General features: G+C 35.5%; 1 protein-coding gene across 1 annotated transcript; it reads left to right on the top strand.

Moving 5' to 3' along the window:
* The first annotated feature begins 5,242 nt into the window (after nt 1–5,242).
* On the top strand, nt 5,243–24,635 carry LOC125247451 (trichohyalin-like). The gene is made up of 7 exons (XM_048158754.1): nt 5,243–5,290; nt 11,649–11,739; nt 14,536–14,592; nt 14,779–15,348; nt 15,420–16,007; nt 19,176–21,035; nt 23,301–24,635. Exons 2-7 carry the CDS (start codon nt 11,718–11,720, stop codon nt 24,146–24,148), a joined length of 3,945 nt encoding a protein of 1,314 aa, XP_048014711.1. The 5' UTR covers nt 5,243–5,290; nt 11,649–11,717; the 3' UTR covers nt 24,149–24,635.
* The last annotated feature ends 2,500 nt before the right edge of the window (nt 24,636–27,135 follow it).

The following is a 27,135-nucleotide window of genomic DNA, read 5'->3' as shown; positions in this document are numbered from 1 at the left end:
CTTCACGATTCTTCAGGGATGCTGTCTGGCGCGCTGCCAAAGATGCGGACTTTCTGAAGAACAACCACCTGAGGATCACTGAGGATCTGTCCCCCGCCGACAGAGAAAGAAGACTAAAGTTGTGGCCCGCCGTCGAAAAGGCACGCAAAGAAAATAAGAGAGCTTTTTTTGTTCGTGGACGTGCTTTTGTAGACGGTGTTGAGATCCACATAAAATGAGTGAATGTTACGTCGATTTATGCATGTGGGTCTGGTGACAATTTAGCTCACCGATGCAGAGGTATTTGTTTCTTTTATTTAAGTAGCCTACCTATACAATTATTATAAGAGAAGCTCAAATGTTTCTTTTGTCTTGAAAGGCATAACACTAAAATATTTTTGTTTGCTCTAAAAAGGGATTGCTGTTCTCGTCTTTAGTGAGTATAGTTGTTGCAACCGTTAAAGATCTGTTATAACTTTATATAGAAATCTTTTGGTTAGGTTTGTTCGTGTTCTTTACGGTCTTTATGTCTTTATCTATTGTTTCCTTTAATTGTAGAGGGTTATGCAATATTATTAAACGAAAAGCTATCTTTTTGTATCTTAAGCACTTTAATACAGATTTCTGTTTTCTACAAGAATGCCATTCTAATATTCAAGATGTTAATTTTTGGAGATCGCAGTGGGGATTAGATTTATGGTTCTCACACGGAACTACTCACTCTGCTGGGGTTTGTATTTTGAAAAATCGCTTTAAAGGGAAAATTTTAAGTTCTGATTGCGATGCATCTGGACACTACATTTTACTTACTGTTGAAATTTCTAATGTAATGTGTATTATTATAAATGTTTACGGCTTTAACTTGCAGAAAGACAATAAGGCCTTTTTTGATAGATTGGATGAGCGGGTGACTCGTATGTTGGCCATGTATCCAAATTCCTCTCTGATCTTTGGAGGTGACTTTAATGTTGTCCTTGACAATACATTAGATAGGTGGCCTTCACAGCCTAGCAGTCCAATTCCTAATTATGTAGTTAAATTCATGGAGAAATTTTCCCTAATTGATGCATGGAGAAAATCACACCTATCACAACTTTCTTTTACATGGAGTAATAATTCACTGTCAAGTCAGTCTAGGATTGACTATTGGCTCATCTCTAAAGAATTAGAAAATACTGTTACTGATATAATACCATCTCCATTCTCAGACCATAAGGCAATCTCTATTAGTACTCCCTTTAAATCTCCAGAAAATATAAATAGAAATTCTGCATATTGGAAACTGAATAATTAAATACTTCATCATTAGGAAGTAGTCACTGGTGTAGAGAAACTAATCTTGTCTTATTGGGATAAAGCAAAAAGTGATAAAAATTACTGTAGTAATTGGGAGCTTTTTAAATTTGAAATTGGAAAGTTTTTTAGGAAATATTGTAGTGATTTGGCAAAGAAAAGGAAGATTGATGAGGATAAAATTTTAGTCAACATTTCCATCTTATTATCTAAAAAAGTAGAAGAAATGTCTGACATTGATAAAGCAGAACTTACTGAGCAGAAACTTAAATTAGAGGAAATTTACAATAGAAAGGCTGAAGGAGCTTTTATAAGGTCTCGAAGGAAATGGCTTGAGGAGGGCGAAAAGAACTCTGCTTACTTCTTCAGACTTGAGAGACAACAAGCCAAAAATAATTGTATTGAACAGTTGAATATTAATGGTGATATTGTTAAAGACCCCAAAATCATTGCTAATTTTTGTTCCGATTTTTATAGTAATCTATATACTTCTAATTTTTGTCAACAATCTGCCTCACAATTTTTTGAATCCCTGCCTAACATAAAGCAACTTAGTGTTGAGGATTTTACTATATGCAATTCCCCTCTTAGATTACAAGAAATTATTGATGCCATAAATGATCTGAAGAATAATAGATCTCCAGGAACAGATGGTCTAACAGCCGAGTTCTATAAAGCATTTAGTAAGACCTTAGCTCCTTTTTTGTTTGAAGTTTTTGTTGAGAGTCTTGATAAAGCTTTGCTTCCTCCAACCTTGTGTCAAGGACTTATTACCCTACTTGTTAAACCGAATAAAGACCCTCTTTTAATTGATAGCTGGCGGCCAATTACTTTGCTAAATAATGATTATAAAATAATAGCTTTGATTATGTCAAAAAGACTGAAATGTGTTTTAAATAATCTGATTGATGAATGCCAGTCTGGCTTTTTACAAAAAAGGCATATCTTTAATAATATACGTCTGGTCTTAGATATATTAGATTATTCAGATTTTATTTCTAATGATTCGTTTATCCTTTTCTTGGACTATTACAAAGCTTTTGACTCCTTAGAACATGAGTTTTTATTTGAAACCCTCCGCAAGATGGGATTTGGTGAATTTTTTTGCAGATCTGTCAAAATGCTTTATACCAATGGCAATAGCTCTATAAAACTCGGCAGTGGCACTTCTCCTAGATTTTCTCTGAATCGCGGGGTCAGACAGGGATGTCCAATCTCTCCGTATTTATTTTTGATAGCTACACAGCTTCTAAATTTACATATTAAGAAAAGCCCTTTAAAAGGAATCACCATTGCTGACACTGAAGTGATAATAAGTCAGTTAGCTGATGATACTGCCTTGTTTCTGAAGGATGTCTCTCAAGTAGCTATAGCATTAGAAACTCTCAAGCCTTTTTCCAAAGCCTCAGGCCTTCAGCTCAATATCAATAAATGTGAGTTGCTTCCAGTGGGTAAATGCTTGGTGTCCTCAATCTGCAACATTCCTATAAGAGAAAGTGTCACCTATTTGGGGATTAAAATTATTACAAATAATAAGACTAGATGCCACTCTAATTTTACTCCAATTATTGAGAAGACACGTAAGGTATTAAATAACTGGTTACAGAGAGATCTATCGCTCAAAGGCAGAGTTCTGCTCACTAAAGCAGAAGGCATTTCTCGTTTATCGTATACTGCCCAGTCATTATATGTCGACAAACAAACATGTAAATCAATTGACATTATGTTGACTAAATTTTTATGGAAAAATAAAATTCATTACATTAAGAAATCAGTCATATTAAATGCATACGATAAAGGTGGCCTAAATTTGATTGACTTTAGCTCTCTAAATAACACTTTTAAAATAAACTGGCTCAGACAATATCTCCAAAACCCATCGTCTGTATGGAATGTAATACCCCAATATATCTTCTCTCACTTGGGTGGCATTGAATTCCTTTTAATGTGTAACTATAAAATTGAAAAACTTCCAATTAATCTATCTCATTTTTACCAACAAGCACTTGCTGCTTGGAGTCTAATTTACAAACACAACTTCTCTCCCCAAAGGTTTTTTATTTGGAATAATGGAAATATCTTGTGTAGGAATAAATCTTTATTTTTTCACAATTGGTTTAGGAGTGGCCTGATATTAGTTAGCCAATTATTCAATAATGATGGAACCTTACTTGAGTTCGCAGACTTTATCTCAAAATACAAAATACCTATCACACTAAAAGAATTCAATGTGGTTACCAAGGCTATTCCTGCTGGAGTAGAAATGCTTTTTAAAAATAATACCTTTTTATCTGCACTATCTGTATGCCCTCCAAGACCTGAAAATACTCCAGTTGGCATAATTTGCTTTTCTGGGTTAAAGTCCAACAATCATAAAATTAGATCTTTATTTTTAAAAGAGAATATTTCTACTCCTCCTGTTATTTCTTATTGGAACAATCTCTTTCATAATGTAAATTGGACTCAAGTCTGGTCACTGCCCCAGAAGTTGCTCCTTACAAATAAGGTTAAGGAAATTTCATACAAAATAATTAATAGAGTCTATCCTACTAAACAATTTATACAAAGATTTAAAAGTGATATCGAAGTAAAATGCTCCTTTTGTGAAAATTCCACTGAAACCATTTCCCATTTGTTTTGGTCCTGTGAAGATACACAGTGTTTCTGGAAAGATGTTGAGAACTTTATTGCTGGCAATATCTTAAAAACCTTTGTTTTATCCTATAGGCATGTGATTTTAGGTTATTATGTTAAAACCCAATGCTCAAAGGATATTGGATTTATAATTAATTTTATTTTATTTTTTTGTAAATTTCATATCCATAAATGCAAGTTTACAAACGGCAAGCCCAATTTCATAGTGTTTAAGAAGGAGATTAAATTGTGCTTAGATGCAATGTCAGATTCTAAAAATAGTAAAGCAATTAAAACTACTACAATATGCTCTTCATTAAACATATTTGGATAATAGAAATCTATGTATTTTCTTACATAGATAGAATGCATGTATTTCCTGCAACAAAGTATGGAATGTACCCTCTTTTCTTTTATTTCCTCTTGTTTTTTTCTTTATTTCTGTTTTGTTCGGTTTACCCTTATGTAATACAGATTGTATTCTGATGCATATTATGTTTTGATCCTGTTACAACTCTGTCCATATTTTGCGTTAATAAAGCATTAAAAAAAAAAAAAAAAAACTTGTGAATGTCCATTGAATGTCCAATGTAGTGTGATTATCAAGACTATTGAATACGGATGTCCGAATGTGCGAATATGAAACCAACTTTACCCAAGTCTGCAGAGCGTGGAATGAACTTCCGGTTGTGCTGCAGTTTTTGCGTCCGTACAGAAACACGAGCGCCACAACACTGACGTTCCCAAAACACACGAATCAAAAAGTATCTTTCAGTGGAAAAAGCAACAGAAGCGAAACTTATATGATATTTAATATGACACTTTTAAAACCGCGGTTGATATAATATTCGGCATAACTAGTGCTGACTGCTTCACGAAGCTTCGCAACCGTTTATATTAAGTCACGTGATTTCAAGGAAAGTGGCTCGACGAACCACTACAAAGTTTAATAAAGTTCAGTGTTGTTGCAAATCTGTTGCTACAAATTAATAAACGTTACACATACAGATAAATTAGGATATTTAATAGTGTTTACTAATGTAAATTACACCCCCCCACACACACACAACATTTTTAAATGAAATTAATTTGTAAAGATCCTTTAACAGAAATATTAGAATACAGAAGCGAATAGATCAAAAAGCCCCATGAATCACTAATAGTTAAAAAAAACAATTAAAATTTAGAGAATCAATTTAAGAAAGTAAAATAAGAAAAAACACTGAAAATTATATATGTAAAGTTATTCACTAATATGCAGGGAAATGTATGATTTATTTGTACCATATATGTGTACCTTTCTGTGTAGAGAAAAGTGTTACGTCACAAATCCCGCCCACTTCTTCCTGCTTTCATGAAGGAAATAACGAACATCGACATGCAGGTATCACATTTAGACTACTTTAAAAGATACTCACTGTATGGAGTAGAATAATATATAAATATGATATATAACAACAAAATTATCATTTAGGTTTAATAAGGAGTGTAATTGAAGTAACTGTAGCCTATAAGATGCAAGAAATAATTGGTTTCACTTTCATTTGTGTCAGAGAACCAAAAACAGTTTAAGATTGTACGTCTAAGATTCTACTGTAATCGGTTGTTATGAAGTGTAAAGATAAAGCTTATAATTATTGCATACTCTTTTATTAAAAATTGTAGCCTACATGTTGCTTACACATTTCTCAACCGGTTTGTGACTAGCATAGCCTATAGCCCACAGCTATATTCAGATATTTTATATCTTGAGCACATGAGTGTAAAAAATGATTAAACCGAAAGCGATTTTTTTTTTTAACAGCAGGTCCCAGTTCAGAAAATCTAATCTGGATCATAATTATTATCTAGATTTAGAAATCCCATGTTTTGTTCATCTTTCTTTGTGCCGTTTTTTTGGATCACCCTGATCCAGATACACACTTTTCAGATTACTAAATCTAGATTACTACTACGGAGCCCATAAAGGGACAGAAGGAATATTAGATTGGGGGAAAAAAAAATCAATGCCTTTCCTTTTTCTCAGCAAAGTTTTGCATTGTGTTCACCTGAGAAACCTTGTGTTCGCTTACAAAGACCTATTGACTGGTTCATCTCTAGTGTCAATGTAGTTTACAAACAGTGATTAGGCTAAAACACTTTGAATTAAATATATTTTTGTTTGATATTTACAGCTGTTTAATGGGGATTATTTTATCGCATTTTTTTAATGATTAAACTAATTATAAAAAAATGATTAAATGGGGATTATTTTATGGCGTTTTTTTTAATGATTAAACTAATCAAGAATAATAATAATAATAATAATTATTATTATTATTAATATATATATATATATATATATATATATATATATATATATATATATATATATATATATATTATTATATATATACACACACACTGTTCGTACCATGCACACTGCTCTGACTGACCTGAGAAATGTGCGAATATTTCAGCAGTTATTATGTGTGTCCCGTATTTCTGTCAACGGAACCAGCGATATCTGTCATTCGTGAATTTATCATTCTTTTGTCTCGATTCTTTTCCGTGAATATGCCAAACGCACTTGCCTAAAGATCTGAATAGATTTGGATTCGTTCCGCTCTGTCACTGAATCATCCGAGGATGTTTCTCGGTCAGTAACAATAAATACAGAACAAATAGCGCCGTTTTCAGGCGTGTCACTTTTAACGCATCACGGCCCAGTGGATAACGGAACCAGTGGCGATTCTAGACTTTTTTTTAACAGGGGTGGCCTTAGTGGAGCACTGATTAATTCAAGGGTGGCATCATAAAATCATGCATCGAACACCATACTCTTACATCAAATTTCTTTTTATTTGAATAAAATCAAATATAAATAAACAAACATCTCAAACATAAAAATACACCTTCAAGACTTTTTGTTTTTCACAATAACAACTCAAACATAATATCTTTGGCCATCTATTTCTATAGCTGTTAACATCCAAAATCCAAGTTCTCAGCTAAATACTATTACACAAAATTAAAGCTTAATCAAAGGCCACATCTGACCTGTGAGCTAAACTATTAATATTTATAAAGTTTAAACGATATAGACTACTCTTTTATGTCATTACTGCATTGGTGATGTGCAAGTCGAATTCAGTGCCTGTCACTTTAAGGCCCTGACGGCCGTGAGGTTTGCTTGATTCTCACGGTTTAAGCTAAATTGTTGTTGTGCATTGTGCATAGGATATGTGGATGAAATGAATTATGTTTTCCATGTCATTTGTTAAAATAAATGCTCTAAAGCCTAACAACTCGAAGCAAATCTGTCTTGGATTACAGGAGATACTGTAAGTGTCTTGTAATGATAATTTCTATGATTTTGGCGAGCACAAATAACTATCTCCAGATGTAAATGGTTGCATATCCTATTACTCAAATTCAACTAAACCCACCAGTAGGCTAGACCTTAATTTCACAGCATAGGTATGTTAGCAACACAGGGCTTGAAAACATTGACTGTATAGCCTATAGAACAAACAAAAATGAAACCCTGCGTGGAATTTATCTGGGAATATAGCCTAAGCCTAACTTACTGAAGGTAGGGCCGAGCTATGGCGTGTTTAATTTGGTTAAAATATAATGTAGGCTACGTTTTTTTGCACAAAATGGCGTCTGCTAATCTGCTAATGATAAATCTTTAAATGCTTTTTACAAAAGTAGCCTACAGTTAACAGTTAATGACCTAGCAAATGTCGACTGAGTAGGCAGAATAGGCGGGTAACTTACAGTAGATAAATTAACCTACATGACGTGATCCAACAGACGTGATACTGGGCTGTGTGTGCGATTAGATATCAAGGCAGATGTGATAGGTAAATATATGGAAGGCCGTTTCAGCATAAAAACGTTCCAGCGTTACTCGTCATAATTCTATTTTTACTAGTAACAATTACAATTATAGAGCTCTATAATTCAATTTTTACTAGTAACAATTATAATTGTAGAGCTCTCTAATTCGGTTTTTACTAGTAACAATAACAATTATAGAGCTCTACAATTCAGTTTTTACTAGTAACAATTACAATTACAGAGCTCTATAATTCAATTTTTACTAGTAACAATTATGATTATAGAGCTCTCTAATTCAATTGTTACTAGTAACAATTCCAATTAGAGAGCTCTACAATTCATTTATTACTAGTCATATGTCTCCATTGACTTCCATTCATTTTTAATTATAGAGCTCTGTAATTCAATTGTTACTAGTAACAATTGGGATTATAGAGCTCTCTAATTGAATTCTTACTAGTAACAATTACAATTATAGAGCTCTCTAATTGAATTCTTACTAGTAACAATTACAATTATAGAGCTCTCTAATTGAATTCTTACTAGTAACAATTGAATTACAGAGCTCTCTAATTGATTTATTACTAGTAAAAATACACATTAAAGATATGTGTAATTGCAGAGCTCTATAATTGAATTACAGAGCTCTCTAATTCAATTGTTACTAGTAACAATTGAATTAGAGAGCTCTCTAATCGTAATTGTTACTAGTAACAATTTAATTACAGAGCTCTCTAATCATAATTGTTACTAGTAACAATTGAATTAGAGAGCTCTGTAATTCAATTAGAGAGCTCTATAATCAAATTGTTACTAGTAAGAATTCAATTGTAGAGCTCTCTAATTGCAATTCTTACTAGTAATAATTAAATTATAGAGCTCTCTAATTCAATTGTTACTAGTAACAATTTGATTATAGAGCTCTCTAATTGAATTACAGAGCTCTCTAATTGAATTGTTACTAGTAAGAATTAAGTTACAGAGCTCCATAATTCAGTTCTTACTAGTAACAATAAGAATTAGAGAGCTCTGTAATTGCAATCTTACTAGTACAAATTGAATTACAGAGCTCTACAATAGCAATTCTTACTAGTAACAATTGCATTACAGAGCTCTGTATTCGGCGACATATCATTATGCTAATCGTGCCTTATGCATATTCAACTGGGGTCAGTGGCGTAACTTTGTTTTACAAAGTGGGTGGGACAAGAATGTGTATGGGTGGGGGGGGGGGGTAATGTTGTATTATTATTACAATAATAATGATATGATATTAAATTATAAATGTGTTCAAATATGAAAGTTTTCCTACATCTACTATAATACAATGTCGTTAGTCTCGAGAGTATGTACATTAGTTAATAAATACGACGATCCGCCTTTGATAATTAAATGTCCTGATGGATTAGTGGCAGTTTCTCCGATTAGGATGCAAGAGGTTCCCGGTTCTAACCCAACCAAGTGAATTTTTTTTTTTCTCATTAAAACCAAAGATTTTCATCAGTGGTTGTATATCAAGAGCAGGGACACGTTTATATGTATTTTGTTTTTTGTGATTTCAACGTATCGAATAGAGAGTCTCCGCAAAAGCGATAGATTGAAGTGCTAATCCGTGTGCACGAGCGCTGTGAACCCTGTTGCACGCGCCTCTGATAACAACGAGCACTCAACAACAACATAATTTCAAAAACAACATATCCCAGCGCCAAATCGCCTATTATTAACACAAATTGATAATCAATTCAATAGAGGTGTTTATTTTGTATTAGATATCCGCGATAATCATTCTATTATTGCATAACAATACTAAACACTGTAAATATTTAAAATGAATTTATACTCCTTAATATCAAGTTTGTCAAAACACTTTGGGTGGCTTAGGGCATTTCACCGTATATTATGTCCAGTGACATGGAGTGTTCTTGGCTCTTAGCTTTACCAATATACAAAGGTGAATGAATATAACAACTAAATAGGCTTTCATCTCAGGCATCATCTTAATTTTGCTTTAATGTGAACATGATTAATATGTTACCTAAGTCTGTAAAATATTTCAGGATACTTTAGAACCACGCTACATGGCTTTTATTTTGAAACGCACTTTTGTAGGCGGGAAATCTGCAATCTGTTTTGCATCTCATGAATAGGAGTTTTTACTAGTCATAATACAATTATAGAGCTCTGTAATTAGAATTGTTACTAGTAAGAATTGAATTAAAGAGCTCTCTAATTCAGTTTTTACTAGTAACAATTACAATTAGAGAGCTCTATAATTCAGTTTTTACTAGTAACAATTGAATTAGAGAGCTCTCTAGTGGAATTGTAGAGCTCTGCAATTGAATTCTTACTAGTAATAAATGAATTGCAGAGCTCTCTAATTGGAATTGTTACTAGTAAAAACTGAATTATAGAGCTCTACAATTCAGTTGTTACTAGTAAGAATACAATTGCAGAGCTCTATAATTCAATTAGAGAGCTCTACAATCATAATTGTTACTAGTAAAAATTGAATTATAGAGCTCTCTAATTGTAATTGTTACTAGTAAAAACTGAATTAGAGAGCTCTTTAATTTAATTGTTACTAGTAAAAATATAATTACGACGAGTAACGCTGGAACGTTTTTATGCTGAAACGGCCTTCCATATAAATAGATATCTTTGCGTGCTAGCACAAGTAGTAGTGCTGTAAACTCACATGCTAAAAAACAATAAGCCATGTATCGTTGGTTAGCTTATATCAAACACTTGCTACTTACATTTCTGAGTTCTGGTGTCTGACTGTCCAAGCTCCCGCGCTGATTTAAAGGCAGCAAAGTGCGTCAACAAAGGTTCCGCCTTTGACCACGTTAATGGCCAATCGTAGAGTAGGATTTTGGGGTGGCACCTGGGGTGGCCAATCGAATCTCAGGGGTGGCGTGGGCCACCCCAAGCCACCCCTCTGGCTCCGCCCCTGAACGAACGAAAACTTAAAGAAGCTGTATTCCCGAATACCATAATAAAACAGCATTGCGACATCAAGTGAGATTAGCGTTTCAATTCGACACATACCTCTCGTTTACAAACAACAAATCACTCGATGATTAAACTAGTTTTAAATCGGATTAAACAGCTTCAACATTCCCAACAAGACTGATGAGACGTGCCATGAATGAAGATAGAAGCCTTTTAAATCCCAAAATCACCACCCTTACAAACATTGAATGAACTGTAGTAAATTACCATGGTTTGTGGAAATGTGAAATATTTATATTGAATATTATGTTATAGCCATTTATATTGCAATATATTTATTAGGTGGGTAGGGGAATATATAATTCATTTCTTTGTGTAGGTGTGTATAGTTTTTACCTGTGTTTAGGTGTTTTTTATAAACCTATATAACATATCATAATATAATATCATTTGACAGTGGTAGTGAGCAGCCATTGGCCCTTGAATGAAACTACTTGAAGAGCCCTATTGTAAAGTGTCTTTGTTACACTTTAATTTTACACTTAAGTACTGAGTAAGACGGTTTGGTTTGGTAATCATGCATAATTTAAAGTTATTACTATTGTAACATATGTAACAACGACACTGTAAAATAAAGTGTTACCATCTTGTATTTTTGACAAAATTTAAAGTTTTATTACATGTTTGTTCCTGAAATCCTTCCTTTTGCTGGGATCAGGACTGTTGGGAATCAAATGTATCCCAATCTTACTAAAAAGTTCTGAACAACGCAAACTGGTGATTTGAATCAGATTACCAGATTTGAACAACCAATTTTTAAGATTTTATCCAATCCAATAGCTGCAATCCCTCCAGATTACTGCTGAATTACTGCTGGGCTCAGGATAGTAAATCTCACTGTTATAAATATTCCACATAGTAAATCTCACTGTTAATGAAGTAAAATGAATGTGAATCTCTGACAGGCTGATGAACAGACAGATGTAAGGAATCACAGAAGATGATGGACTGAAGACTGAAGAAAAAATATCAACATGTCCAGCAGAGAAAGCAGAGGTAAGAGTTTGATCTATGAAACTTATTGATAGTTGAATAAACAGTTATTTTTTTTTTTTAAACAAAAGGCTTTAAAAGAAAACAACAGTTTGATTAAAAAATGGACTACTACTTGCACAACTACTTCCACGTTCAGTTTAATACAACTCGGTATGTCTGGCAGCGCACTTACATTCAGACATGAGAATGCAGATTATTATATGTTTTATGGCTGTGAGTTGATTAAAACAATAAGTCATGTTCTCTATGCGTTAACATGAAGTATCTTGAACCTGTTGAAATGTTCATATAAATATAATAAATATTTTCCTTTTAAATAATGTGCATTCAGAATGATAAATAAATATATTTCTCCCATAATCTGCCACAGTCTTCTCTTTAACAGTGTTTTTCTCTTGCTGATCATATTTCGTACCTGTTGAGTTTACATATTTAAATTTACGTGCCTTAAATAAATGTAACGATTTTAAATAATGAATTAATCTTAAACAATAATGCATTGCCAGCGCTACTACTATGAAAATTAAAGTTTGGCATAAACATGTAAATTACATACAATTAAATGATTGTCAATTTAAAAAAAAAAAACCGAGTGCTTTAAACATTTAATTAAAAAAATAATAACTAAAGGCTCGTTCTGATATTATTAATCAGAATATCTCTTCTACTGACACTGAAAATGTCTGAATTTTTAAATCTTCTTGCAGACACTCATTTTAGGTGGCGTTTAGTCTCAGTGACTACTGTACATCGAAAATATATAAAGCCGGAAATAAATTTGTACTTTCTCAAAACGGAAGTGCGTCACGAAGCTCAGTGAAAGTAGTTCATTATACAAGTTTACAGAAGATCTTCAGATTGTTGTATGCATGCAGTGAAACTTCAGATACCTGTTTGAGCATCTGCTAAAGGGAAAATTTATCTTTGTCCTTAAGATAAGATGATTTATTGACACGATTCATGTAATCTTTACTTAAAGTAAAAAGTTTATACATTTAACAGCTGCAGCGGTTGTCTTAATGGCATTAATCACATTGAATGTCAAGATTTAAAATACAGGTGCTAGTCATATAATTAGAATATCATCAAAAAGTTTATTTATTTCACTAATTCTATTCAAAAAGTGAAACTTGTATATTAAATTCATTCATTACACACAGACTGATATATTTCAAATTTTATTTCTTTTAATTTTGATGATTATAACTGACAACTAAGTAAAATCCCAAATTCAGTATCTCAATATTACTTAAGACCAATACCAAGAAAGGATTTTTAGAAATCGTGGCCAACTGAAAGCATGAACATGAAAAGTACGAGCATGTACAGCACTCAATACTTAGTTGGGGCTCCTTTTGCCTGAATTACTGCAGCAATGCGGCGTGGCATGGAGTCGATCAGTCTGTGGCACTGCTCAGGTGTTATGAGAGCCCAGGTTGCTCTGATTGTGGCCTTCAGCTCTTCTGCATTGTTGGGTCTGTCATATCAGCATCTTCCTCTTCACAATACCCCATAGATTTTCTATGGGGTTAAGGTCAGGCGACTTTGCTGGCCAATTAAGAACAGGGATACCATGGTCCTTAAACCAGGTACTGGTAGCTTTGGCACTGTGTGCAGGTGCCAAGTCCTATTGGAAAATTAAATCTGCATCTCCATAAAGTTGGTCAGCAGCAGGAAGCATGAAGTGCTCTAAAACTTCCTGGTATACAGCTGCATTGACCTTGGACCTCAGAAAACACAGTGGACCAACACCAGCAGATGACATGGCACCCCAAACCATCACTGACCGTGGAAACTTTACACTGGACCTCAAGCAACGTGGATTGTGTGCCTCTCCTTTCTTCCTCCAGACTCTGGGACCCTGATTTCCAAAGGAAATGCAAAATTTACTTTCATCAGAGAACATAACTTTGGACCACTCAGCAGCAGTCCAGTCCTTTTTGTCTTTAGCCCAGGCGAGACACTTCTGACGCTGTCTGTTGTTCAAGAGTGACTTGACACAAGGAATGCGGCAGCTGAAACCCATGTCTTGCATACGTCTGTGCGTAGTGGTTCTTGAAGCACTGACTCCAGCTGCAGTCCACTCTTTGTGAATCTCCCCCACATTTTTGAATGGGTTTTGTTTCACAATCCTCTCCAGGGTGTGGTTATCCCTATTGCTTGTACACTTTTTTTCTACAACATCTTTTCCTTCCCTTCGCCTTTCTATTAATGTGCTTGGACACAGAGCTCTGTGAACAGCCAGCCTCTTTTGCAATGACATTTTGTGTCTTACCCTCCTTGTGCAAGGTGTCAGTGGTCGTCTTTTGGACAACTGTCAAGTCAGCAGTCTTCCCCATGATTGTGTAGTCTACAGAACTAGACTGAGAGACCATTTAAAGGCCTTTGCAGGTGTTTTGAGTTAATTAGCTGATTAGAGTGTGGCACCAGGTGTCTTCAATATTGAACCTTTTCACAATATTCTAATTTTCTGAGATACTGAATTTGGGATTTTCCTTAGTTGTCAGTTATAATCATCAAAATTAAAAGAAATAAACATTTGAAATATATCAGTCTGTGTGTAATGAATGAATGTAATATACAAGTTTCACTTTTTGAATGGAATTAGTGAAATAAATCAACTTTTTGATGATATTCTAATTATATGACCAGCACCTGTAAAAGCAGAGTTTGTTCATGGCAAACTTCTTTTGATAATCAATAAATCTGTTAATTTTTAAACTGTTCTCATTAATGTTTTTTGGTAGTTGCTATTAATTGTTATATTCCAGAATCAAATTTCTGTTTTTTCTGCAGCTGTTGTTCACAGTTCTGCTCGCAGGAGAAGATGGAGCAAAGAGACAGCACCCGACAGTAAGTCTATAGATGAATATTGATGACCATGATGAACAACATGGAACTAATGTGGGCAGTATTGGTCCATCTAAAACACAAATATAAAATTCAGACCTTAAAAGCAGCTCCTGCTGTTGTGTTTTCTGTGGTATTGGAATGTTTCAGCTTGTTTCTCAACATGTTACTCGTGTGTGTGTGTTTCAGTGAGTGATCTGAGGATTGTTCTTCTGGGGAAGAGCGTGTCAGAAAACAGTTTAGTGGGAAACTTCCTGTTGGGACGAGCAGCGTTTGACAGTGAAGCTCCTCCAGATGTTGTAGAGAGAGTCGGAGGAAGATTGAAGGACAGACACGTGATGGTCATCAACAGTCCTCAGCTGCTCCAGACAAACATCTCAGATCATCAGATCACACAGACAGTGAGAGAGTGTGTGAATCTGTCTGATCCAGGACCTCATGTGATCATTCTGCTCCTCAAACATGATCAGTGTTCAGCAGAAGATCAGGAGTGTGTGCAGAAGGTGCTGGACTCTTTCTCTGAGTGCGTTTATCAACACACCATGGTGCTCACCACACAAGAGCCCACTGAAACCAATGACATCCTACAGAAGATCATTCAGAAATGCTTCAACAGACACTTCAGTCTTCAGAGAAGCAGCTCTCCTGATGATCTTCTGCAGATGTTTGAGGACATTGTGACAATTAATGATGGACGACACCTGGTTTGTGCAGAAGGTTCACAGTATTTCACAATGGAGCAACAAGCCACAGAAAGACGTGAGTGTGATGATATTTGATGTTTCTAGTGAAAAATGAACAGTTTTTAAATGTTCTTCTTCTACTGTCAGTTTCAGAGTGTTTGAAGCTGAATCTGGTTGTGTGTGGGAGTGATGGGACATTAAAATCCTCCATATCAGAGCTGATCCTGAGAGACGTGGAGCTTCATGGACGTCAGATCAGTCTGGTGGATCTTCCAGCTCTGTTCAACACTCGTCTCTCAGAGGAGGAAGTGATGCGTCAGACTCTCTGCTGTGTGTCTCTCTGTCATCCTGGAGTTCATGTTTTCCTCCTCATTGTTCCTGATGCTCCCCTCAATAATGAAGATAAAGCAGAAATGGAGGAGATCCAGAGGATCTTCAGCTCCAGAATCAACAAACACATGATGATCCTCATAATACAGAGTTCAGAGCATCAGACAGCAGAACTTAATGAAGAAACACAGTCTGTCATTGAGAGTTTTGGAGGACGACATCATTTCTTTGGTCCCAACACACAAGTGTCCACATTGATGGAGAACATTGAGAAGATGCTGGAAGAAAACAGAGGAGAGTTTTACTCCACAGAGACATTTCTGGAGGCGCAGATGAAAAAACTGATGAAATATAAAGAGATGAAGAAGAAAATTCATTCACTGGAGACACATTTACTGACTCAAGGTAATGAGCAGAAAATCAGTTTATGTCTTAATCATTAGAGCTAGAAAAATGACAAAACAAATTGAATTTTACATTTAAATTCTACAGCAGTTTTTTATTTTTATTTTATAGTAGTGTTTTATGCATTTGTATTTTGTAGTGTGCAATAGAGAGCAATAGAAGCAATCAAGCCAACAATAGAGCAACAATATGCTGTGACTAGTCCCAGTTACTCTAGCATAGCACACACCGCCAGGATTTAAAAAAAAAAAAGAAAAGAAAAGAAAATAGTATTGTATGTTAGTATTAATGGGTCAAGTGTTGACAAAAAAGATGCGTCTTCAGCAGTTTCTTGAAAATAGCTAAAGATTCGGCAGCTCGGGTTGAGATAGGCAGGTCATTCCAACAGCTAGAAACAGTCAAGGTAAAGGTCCATTAAAGTGATTTTGTGACTCTTTGGGATGGCTCCATAAGTCACCATTCACTTCCAAGCATCTGGAGGGCATGTATGTCTGAAGTAATGAACATAGGTATGGGGTGCCGAGTCAGTGGTTGTTTTGTAGTAAAACATTAGTGCCTTAAATTTGAGCGAGTGACAATTAGCAACCAAAGCAAATTTATGAAGAGGCGTGACATGCGCTTTCAACGGCTCATTAAAGACCAGTCTTACTGCGGCATTCTGGATCAGATGCAGAGGTTTGACAGTGCATGATAGAAGGCCAGCCAAGAGAGCATTACAATAGTCCAGTCTGGATAGAACAAGGAGCGGACAAGGAGTTGTGTGGCCTGCTCTGATAGGAAGGGTCTAATCTGCCTAATGTTGAATAAGGCAAATCTGCAGGACCAGGCATTTTTAGCAATGTGGTCTGTGAACTTTAGCTGATCATCAATTACAACTCCAAAGTTCCTGGCTGTCCTGGAGGGAGTTATGGCAGAAAAACCTAGCTGAATGGAGAAATTGTGATGAAGTATTGGATTGGCTGAGACCACAAGCAGTTCTGTCTTAGCAAGGTTGAGTTGACGATGGTCCTTTATCCAGCCAGAAATGTATGTCAGGCAGGCTGAGATGCAAGCAGCTCCTGTCATCTTGAGAGTTGACAAGAGGATCTAGTGGTTAACTGTGTCAAAGGCAGTAGACATATACAGCGAGATGAGTACTGATGATTTGGAAGTTGCTTGTTCCAGTCTCAGCGCTTCAGTAACTGAGAGCAGGGCAGTCTCAGTTGAGTGTCCACTTTTGAAGCCAGACTGATTGTTGTTCAGGAGGTTTTTCTGTGTAAGAAAGGCAGAAACTTGGTTGAACATCACTTGTTTTTGCAATGAATAGAAGAAGGGATACCAGTTTGTAAATTTCTAGAAGTGCTGGATTTACAGTTGGTTTCTTTAGTGGGGATACTCAGTGAAGAGAGGTGTTGATAATGTGAGTGATTGCAGGTACAATTGAAGAAGAGATGGCCTGAAGAAGATGACTGTGGCATTTGCGAAGTACATTACCAGCCATAGTCAGAGACCTTCAGTTTCCTCTTCTGACCCCAGCTGGAGACAGTGTCTCCCTCTCTCTTGTCACCTTTACAGAGTTCAGGGATGGTAGCAATGTGCTCCCTCTGTAATCTTGGAAGGGCTAGTACAGGCAAAGTTGGTGGGCATTACTGTCACATGCGTCCCATATTTTCAACAGCCACCTTCTCTGGTGGAGGCAAGGTGCTCCCTTGCGTTCATATAAAGGGACTGTCATAGGAAAGGAGAGCGGGCAATACCGCCACTTGCATCCTTTCTTCATCTGTTACCCTCTCCTAGTACAGGAGGTATGGAGGTAGTAGTAATGTGGCGCCACTCCTCTCACACCATCATTGGTCACCTCCCTCTAGTACTGACAGTTCAGAGGTGCATCATTTTGAATTTGCTAGTACAGACGAGGATGGTGGGTGATATCACCACTTGCACCCAACATCCTCATCTGTCGCCCTTGCCACATTTGAAGTACAGAGGAAGATTCACAATTATATGGATATATATGGAGTTGGAAACATTATTATTGCATTTATGATTATGGTGAGGGTATGGACTATTCACAGAGGGGAAGGAATGGGCATGACAGTCCTGCTTTCCTATCTGTTGCCCCCTCCGATATGAAGGTTGCAACAGTTTTCACATGTAATCATATATGAATGGGCAGAACAGAAGAGGAGAATGGGCATTACCACAACTTGTGTCTTATTCCCTAATCTGTCGCCCCTCCAGTTTGGATCTGCAGGTGATGGTGTGGACACAGTAAAGGAACTATGTTAACACATTTCCTAATGTTTGCGTGGATTAATAGAATGTCAGAGCATAAAAAGTGAATACAGTCCACATTAGTGGCCCACTCTCACTCTCTCCGCACTTCTTACAACCATGAACTGATAGGGGCCATTTGGTAGAAAATAGTTGAGGGAGTCGATATGGCACCCCACTCTCTCAGTGGCCCCAGTACATTACTCTGGAGGTAGCAGACTGTAGGAATACTTTGGCTCAATACCTAGGAGATTTGATGGTTGGAAAAGTATAATCTGTAATGGTTTGGCAGTGAAAGTCTTTGAGTAATACAATTGTAATCTCCCTGAAGGTGGAACGAAGCGCTGAGTCATGATTCACACAGCATGTCTGTGTGTCTTCATTCAGACAATCTGAAGCTGATGATGTGTTTTTCAGGCACCCTTTTATAGCCTGCCTGTGTGCCTGTGACATCACCTGACTGCCTTAGCCAATCAAGATTGGTGTGTATTTATATGTGCTTCAGACACGGATCAGGTGGAGCATTCCCATTTCGTCAAAACCATGGCACAGTGTCTTGTTCTCCTTCTCAGGGAACCGAGTTACATTCATGACCTGTGACTTTGGGATGAATTAATTTGATAATTTCTAATAATAAATGTCTTTAATGTCTGGCTGTACCCACCCATCATTTTACTACAGGCATGGGGTAAATTGTGCCAAAATGTATTAAGCTGTTTTAGGTATGGTAAAGGAAAAAGGCTCTACATTTTAGTTTTGGATTTGGTGTAAATATAACAAAAATATATTTGACTCAGGGAAAGGGGTCAAAAGTGCTCATTGTACCCCAATCCCCCTGTTGATCTCTGAGTCACTTGAATTAATAAAGATGTTTTCTTAAATTTTAGTATGATTCGTTCTGGTTTTAATTTTCAGGTTCAAGAGAAAACACAGATGAAGTGAGGATTGTGCTGCTGGGAAAAACTGGAGTTGGGAAAAGTGCAACTGGAAACACAATCTTAGGAAGAAACGCGTTTACAGCAGAAACATCTCAAGAGTCAGTGACTAAAGAGAGTCGGAGAGAAACATCTGAAATCAACGGCCGACACATTACTGTGATCGACACTCCAGGACTGTTTGATACTGAACTGAGTAATGAGGAGATCCAGAGAGAAATCAGACACTGCATCTCCATGATCCTGCCTGGACCACATGTGTTCATCATTGTGCTCAATTTAGGACAACGATTCATTAAAGAAGAAGCAACATCAGTGAAGATCATCCAAGAGACGTTCGGTGAGAAATCTCTAATGTACACCATGGTGCTCTTCACCAGAGGAGATGATCTGAAGAACAAAACCATTGAACAGTGTTTGGGAAAACCTGGATCTCCTTTGATGAATCTGATTGAAGCATGCGGAAACAGATTCCATGTGTTCAATAATAATCAGACTGGAGACCGAACACAGGTGTCTGATCTACTGGAGAAGATAGACAACATGGTGACAGCGAACGGAGGGAGTTTCTACTCATGTAAGATGTTCAGAGAGATGGAGAGAGAAAAACAAGAACAACAGATGAAGATCCTGATGGACAGAGACAGAGAAAGAGAAGAGGTGATGAAGAAACTAGAAGAGATTAGACGAGAACGAGAGACATTTAAAAATGAAATTGATCAACTAAAGCAAGAAAAAGAGAAAATAAAAACAGAAAAAGAGAAACTTCAGATCAAATATGACACAGAAATAGAAAGACTGAGGAACAGAATAGAAAATGAAAGACAGAATCATGAAACAGAGAGAAAGAAATGGGAAGAAGAGTTTGATGAGCGAGAAGAACGACAAAAAACATTTATGAAAGAGAAGGAAGAGAGAGAGGAGAAGATGTGTGAGATGAAGAGAGAACGAGAGGAATGGGAGAAACAGAAACTAGAGGAAAAGAGAAGAAGAGAAGATGAGGATGAGAAAAGAAGGCATGAATTTAATCAGAGACTGAAAGAAGAGAGAGAGAGAATGAAAAGAGAGAAAAAAGATCTTCAATCTAAACATGACAAAGAAGAAAAGAAGATGAAGATCCTGATGGAGAATCTGAACAGAGAAAGAGAAGAACTGATGAAGAAACATGTGGAAGAGAAAGAGAGAATGAAGATGATGATGGAGGAAGAACGACAGAATCAGGACAAAGAGAGAAAGAGAAGAGAAGAAGAACTCAAAGGAGAAATAAGAGAAGAAGAGAAACATCAGAGAGAGATACGAGATGAGATGAGACGAGAACGAGAGACTTTCAGACATGAAATAGAAGAAATGAAGAAAGAAAAGGAGAATATGAAGAAAGAAAAAGAAAATCTTAAGATCACATACAACACAGAAATAGACAGACTGATGAACAGAATAGAGAATGAACGGCAGAATCATGACAAAGAGAAAAAGAGAAGAGAAGAAGAGTTTAGTGAGAGAGAAGAACAATATAAAAGAGAAGTGAAGGAAAAAGAAGAACTGTTAAAGAAACATGAAGAAGAGAAAGATAGACTGAAGATGACGATGGAGGAAGAACGACAGAATCAGGACAAACAGAGAAAGAGAAGAGAAGAAGAATTCAGAGAGAGAGAAGAACGATATAAGAGAATAATTAAAGACAGAGAGGAAAGAGAGAATAAAATGATTGAACAGATGAAACTGGAGCGAATGCAGTGGGAGAAACAGAAACAAGAGGAAAGACAGAAAAGAGAAGAAGAGAAGAAGAAACAAGAAGAAGAACAGAAATCTGAACAAAGTCCAGTTAGTGATCAGAGGAAGAGTAAGTTGAACTTTAAATTCTGTGAAACATAAATCATATTCACATTCACTTCAGCTGTTTTCATTGTTTCAATAATTCTGCTCTGATTCTCATTTACAATCATCTACTGCAACATTAGAGTGTGAAGAATGCTTCTGTACGTTTCTGTACTTAGCTGTATTTAGTTCATATATTATAAAATGTTTATAAAAAAATGAACATGTAGCATAAGTAAGCAATAAGGTAGGAGAGGCTGTGCTGTATTGTGAATAAGTCATGGCTGAAGGGCGTTGTTAGGCATGGCGCGAAGCGGAGTAACCATTTCAGCTGTGTCTTATTCACGATACAGCACTAGCTTCAAGTACCTTATAGCTTTTATAAAACTGTTACCACACAATACAAAAATTAAAGCCAAAAATATGCATCAATGCAACTTTCATGAAGTAAAATTTTAAAAAGCTAAAAGCTTTCCTTCCACATGACAAAATAGTCCCTGACGGTGAACAGCAACAGAAGTTACATTATTACGCCATTAGATGGTGACAAAGACTGTCTTTATGAGTGTGTCAGTAATTAAGACTTTTATATTGAAAAGACTGAATTGTTGTGAACACGGAACAAGCCACAACTGACAAATGCTTTGACTAGTGCTGTCAGTCACGGGAAAACCCCTTAATACATCGGACATTTAAAAAGATTTTTTATTATGAACATAGGAGTGACCTGAAGGAAAATGCTAATCTGAATGCAGGTAATGAACTCGTTGACTCAATCTCTTTCTCACAATACTCTTCTACATAATACAGTAAGCTTCAATGAACAATATCAATTGAGAACAAACAGTTTACGTTGCTAAGAGTGGCTGCTAAGTGTGTTGTGTAGTGATACACAGAACTGTTGGGTGAAGCGGTCATAGCCGTGATTTATCGTGAATAAAACAATTGAATCAAGGACAGGAACTAACTGTTTTATATGAAATTTCACACAGCACACACAGTTACACACAGCACAGCTTGTATAACAAGCCTAATTATGTATAATGAAATGTGTATTGACTATTATAGCTCATGTTTTAACACTCAGCAGTGAATCATTCACGAAAAGTGATTTTACTTCTCTACGTTGATTTCCGAGTCATTTCTTCTGCATTAACGCAGAGTTTTGGCACAATTTATTACTCTTCAACTCATCAGCTCCTCGGGATTATCACAATGGATTATTATGTAGTGTTGAATAAGGGAGATATTTAAAATGTGTTCTTCCTCTTGCACCATGTTGAGGTAATTTTGTTTAGAGACTGGAATAAAAATGGAAACAACAACTGTGATGTCAAATCAGCTTTTTAATTTGGCCTTGCTGGGAAGAATAGATGCAAAGTGCATCAGGAAACACAACAATAAGACGACAAACTTTAACATCAAAGAGAAGCTGGTGATGTTTCTGGATTACCCATCACTGTTTATTTTTTTGTGACTTACTTTTTATTAGATTTTCAAAAGAACACAAAACTAACAAAAAAAAAAAAAAAAAAAAAAAAAAAAAAGAAACAAGTAACTAAACATCAAAACTGAACAAAACAGAGATAAGAAACAAATTCTGTCAGCACTGCTTACATAGAAAATGAACCCATCACTGTTTATGACACACCAGGATTTTCTGGTACAGAGAGTAAGGAAAAGCTTAGGAAATATGAAGTTCTTCTGAAATGTGGATTGCCAAATAATAATAATAATAATAAAAAACTCTTGAAATCTAAATTTTTACAGAGAAACTGAATCATAGGCGCAGTTTCACAGACAGGGTTTAGCCTAAACCAGGATTAGACTTTAATTCAATTAAGGTATTATGTAGCTTTTATTAACATACACTAGAAGAAAAACAAAACATTACTGGTGTGCATCTTGAGACAAAACAATGTCAGTGACATATTTTAAGATATGCAAGTTGCTTTCAGTTAAAAAAGCTCAAACATGCATTTTAGTCTAGGACTAGATTAAGCCTTGTCTGTGAAACCAGGGGTACATCTGAAAACCTTCTGGATTTGTAGGGAATGTTCACATAGAGTTTACATTAGCAGTAAAAGATAACTTTAAAAAAATATTTATATTAATAAAATAAACTTCCTGCTTTATGAACACTTTAGCAGCAGTGATACTGTCTAATTCATTTGGATGTATATTTGTATACTATTTGTATTGTGGTAGTTTAGCACAGTATGTACAATATATGTTGTACAATATAGTAAGTAATTGTTTTTTTTTTTTTTTTTTTTTTTTTTTAATACAGTGTCAAGTCCACAGCAAAGAATTCCCATTAACATCCAGGATATTCCTGTGGCTGATCATTTATTGAGACGGATTGTTCTTCTGGGTAAAAGTGGAGTTGGGATGAGTGCAGCTGGAAACACAATCCTGGGGCAGAATGAGTTTAAATCTGTGAGGAGTACGAGTTCAGTAACCAGTGAATGTTCAGAAGCTCATGTCACTGTTTCAGGCAGATCTGTGTCTGTAGTTGATACTCCTGGATTCGTTGACACACAGATCAAACCTGAATATTTAGTGACAGGGATGGCGAGAAGTGTTTATATATCCAGTCCTGGACCTCACGCTTTTCTCATTGTGTTTGATGTGAATATGAGATTCTCTGAACAGGAACAACAGATTCCTGAGATGATTAAGATGATGTTTGGTCAGGAGGTGTTAAAATACTCCATCATTCTCTTCACTCATGGAGATCAGATTGAAGGAGAGTCTGTAGAGGAACTCATTGAGGAGAACAGTGCATTAAGTCATCTAGTTGATCAGTGTGGAGGCAGATATCACGTCTTCAACAATAAAGATCAGAGAAACAGAGAGCAGGTGAATGATCTACTGCAGAAGATTGACACAATGATAGAGCAGAATGGAGGAGGATACTACAGTACTGAGATGTTTGAAGAGGTTCAGAGATTCAGATGTGAGGAAGAAGAGAGGAGACAAGAAGTGGAGAAACAAATACAAGAGGAGATTGAGAGATTGAGAAAAGAGAGAGAGGAGAAAATCAGAGCAGAGATGAGAGCTGAATATGAAAGTCTTGAATCAGAGAGACAGAGAGAGGAGAGAAAACAACAAAATCTGAATTGTGTCTGTAGTTGATTCTGCTGGATCTGACAGAGATAATGAAGAGTGTGTATTTATCCAGTCCTGAACCACACACTTTTACTCATTGTGTTTAATGCAAATATGAGGATAACTGATCAGGAAGAGAAGATTCCTCAGATGATTGAGGAGGATCTGAAGAAAATGTGAGTGGAGATTAAGGTGCTAAACTGTTTCTACAGTGAATATGCGACTTAAAGAAAGCAAATCCCTAAATCAACAATGTTCTTCTGCTGAAATACAGCTGTTTTTATTTGGCTGTACAGTTGATGGAGATCTATAAATCATTTCTAGGATTGTCTACACAGTTAACATAGTGATACTTGTTCACTAGATGCCCATCTTCAGTATATATCACTGTCATTTATATAACAGCTGGAAATGAACATATACACACATTTGATACAGCTGAAACATATATGAAATATAAATGTACATTTTAAACTGTGATTTTGACATTTGTTGAATAAAGTCAGCTGTTTAATCATTGTTTACTGTCATTAATCAAGTTACACCTATGGCTAATTTTATTATAATTTGGGAATCTTATAATCTTATACACTGTGTTCCAAATTATTATTCAAGTGACAAATCAGTAAGATTTCAATACAATAAACATTCAGATTTTAGTTTTTCTAAGAAAATGATTGTTTATTTATCCATGTCTTTTTAGATAACTGGTAACAATCTCAGACAAAATAATTTGCCAGATCTATGGAAACCTTACTTAGAGGTTATTCCTCATTATTAAGCAAGTCACAGTTCTCATGCAATATGGGAGGAAGAAAGATCTTTCTGAAGATGAAAAGCATGAAATGGTGCAATGTTGTGCAAAAGGCATGAAAACAACTAATATTGTGTGAAAACTGAATGAAGATTATCAAATTATCATAAGATTTGTGAGTGATTTAGAGCACAGCAGAACTCGGTCAGATAAAGGCTTATTAATGAAAGTTCCTATCAAAAACATTAATTGTATTAAAAGGGCAGCTATAACAAAAGCCAGTGTTGAGCAGCAAACAGGTATTTGAAGCTGCTGGTGTCTCTGGAGTCTCAAGAAGCTCTCCATAAATAAACAAACAAACGTTTTCTTAGAAAAACTAAAATCTGAATGTTTATTGTACTAAAATCTTACTGATATGTCACTTGCTTAATAATTTGGAACGCAGTGTATACCTGCAGCTGTAAGAAGTGACAAGACTGAAAAGACATGAAAAATCAGTTATGTTGTTCACCTTTATGAATTGTTTGTGTTCATTAAACAGAATCTCATTTTGTATTTATTTCCAGTGTAATTTTGTCCAGCTCTGTCAATTCTGCTGTTTCATGAGCGCCATCTGATATCTGAGAGGAACATTTCTATTCTGCTCGCTGTTGTTTTTCTTCAGATAAGTGTGAAAACTGACCCATATGTTTCCCTGTTTATTCAGAGTTGTACTAAACTTTGACCAGTGGATCTAATATATATATATATATATATATATATATATATATATATATATATATATATATGCTTTCAAAAAACTGAATTAATTAGGATAATAAAGTATCTAGAATATGAACATATGTTTGTTTAACACCTGTTAAAAGCTGAAATGTGATGTTCATCATTTTATAAAACTTTTGAGGATGTTACCACAGAACTACATGTTTTGATAAAACTTAAATTTTTAAGTAATTTTGAAGAATTTATATAGTAGACATAAGCTGATGTATAAATTCTCCTCTCCATGTCACAATATTTTCTACATTACATTTGCCATTTAAATAAATCATCTCACATTCTCATATTCCACCAGGGCGTCTTGTTTTATTATTATTATTTATTATGAAATTCTGAAATAGCCATCATCAACAACATGAGGGGAGATCCCTTGAGTTCAGATGATGGATTAAAGACACTTGAGGGATCAAGATTATTCCAATATACTTCCTTCTCAGTCCTTATTTTCCATCTCAGCCTTTAAAGACATTAACTATTGGATTAAAAAGAATTGTACACAAAACTTGTAAAAACAACTGTCTACATGCTGCTTTTGTGTCCCTCATAACAATTTAATGATTACAAATGTAACACTGATGATAATTTTCAGATTTTTACAGGACAGAAACTAAAATGTGGTCTATTTTGTCACATAGAGTATAAATTATGTTTGGCATGACGGGGTTGAGTTCAGACTGAGGGACATAACATTATAGTCTGGTTTCTAATTCATCAACAGTTTTTGTTTGAATCTGAGATCTCTCATTTGTGTCTCGAGCCGTGGAAACACTCTTTCTGACAGAAGGCAGAGGAAGATGATGGAGAGGTATGAGAGAAGAGGAAGAGTGTCTTTCTCACCCCACCAGCAGAGGGCAGGCTCTCCTGAGGATCATTGTCCTGCAGAGTTCATCTCCAACTCCAATTAAACACATCTGAAGCAGCTAATCAAAGTCTAATCATAGTCAGAGAAACCTCCGTACAGGTGTGTTGAAGCAGGTTAGAGCTAAACTCTTCAGGACAGTGACCCTCTAGGACCGAGTTTGGACACCTTCTGAATTAAATTCAACAAACACTTTATTACAGCCGACATTTGAAGAATATAAATGATTATTCTGTAGTTTCTGGTGTTAAGCAGTTAAATTTAAAATAGGCTAACTGAATATAAAATTGTCTTTCAGATTCTGTGATTGTTTTCAAATCATAAAGATGATTGTCAGCAATAAACCGACGCTTCATTTTTATTAATGCTTCAGTTTTATTCTTTCATTTCTATTAATGGAATTCTATTTGATTGAATTGTCTTGCTGCCAAAATGAGAAAAGGTCTCATTTTTTATAAAAAACTGTTCTACAGTCTGAATTAATTAATGACCAATAATAGTGTAATTACAGCATTGTTACATTTAATAAAAGCATCAAATATGGCAACATTATTTTTTACTTCCATTTCTCTCCCTTTTATATCTAAAACAGACAAATGAACAAATAAAAATGAATTCAGT

The sequence above is a fragment of the Megalobrama amblycephala genome, linkage group LG15 (assembly GCF_018812025.1).
Source record: "Megalobrama amblycephala isolate DHTTF-2021 linkage group LG15, ASM1881202v1, whole genome shotgun sequence".
Taxonomy (NCBI): domain Eukaryota; kingdom Metazoa; phylum Chordata; class Actinopteri; order Cypriniformes; family Xenocyprididae; genus Megalobrama; species Megalobrama amblycephala.
The sequence above is the reverse complement of the archived record's forward strand: the minus strand, read 5'-3'. Positions and strand labels throughout refer to the sequence as shown.

What these genes read in the sequence shown, in the direction of transcription:
- LOC125247451 (XM_048158754.1), top strand. Translation starts at nt 11,718, where the DNA reads ATGTCCAGCAGAGAAAGCAGAG. An exon ending in GTCCAGCAGAGAAAGCAGAG is followed by an intron (nt 11,740 to 14,535) that starts GTAAGAGTTTGA and finishes TTTTTTCTGCAG; the next exon opens with CTGTTGTTCACAGTTCTGCT. An exon ending in GACACATTTACTGACTCAAG is followed by an intron (nt 16,008 to 19,175) that starts GTAATGAGCAGA and finishes TTTAATTTTCAG; the next exon opens with GTTCAAGAGAAAACACAGAT.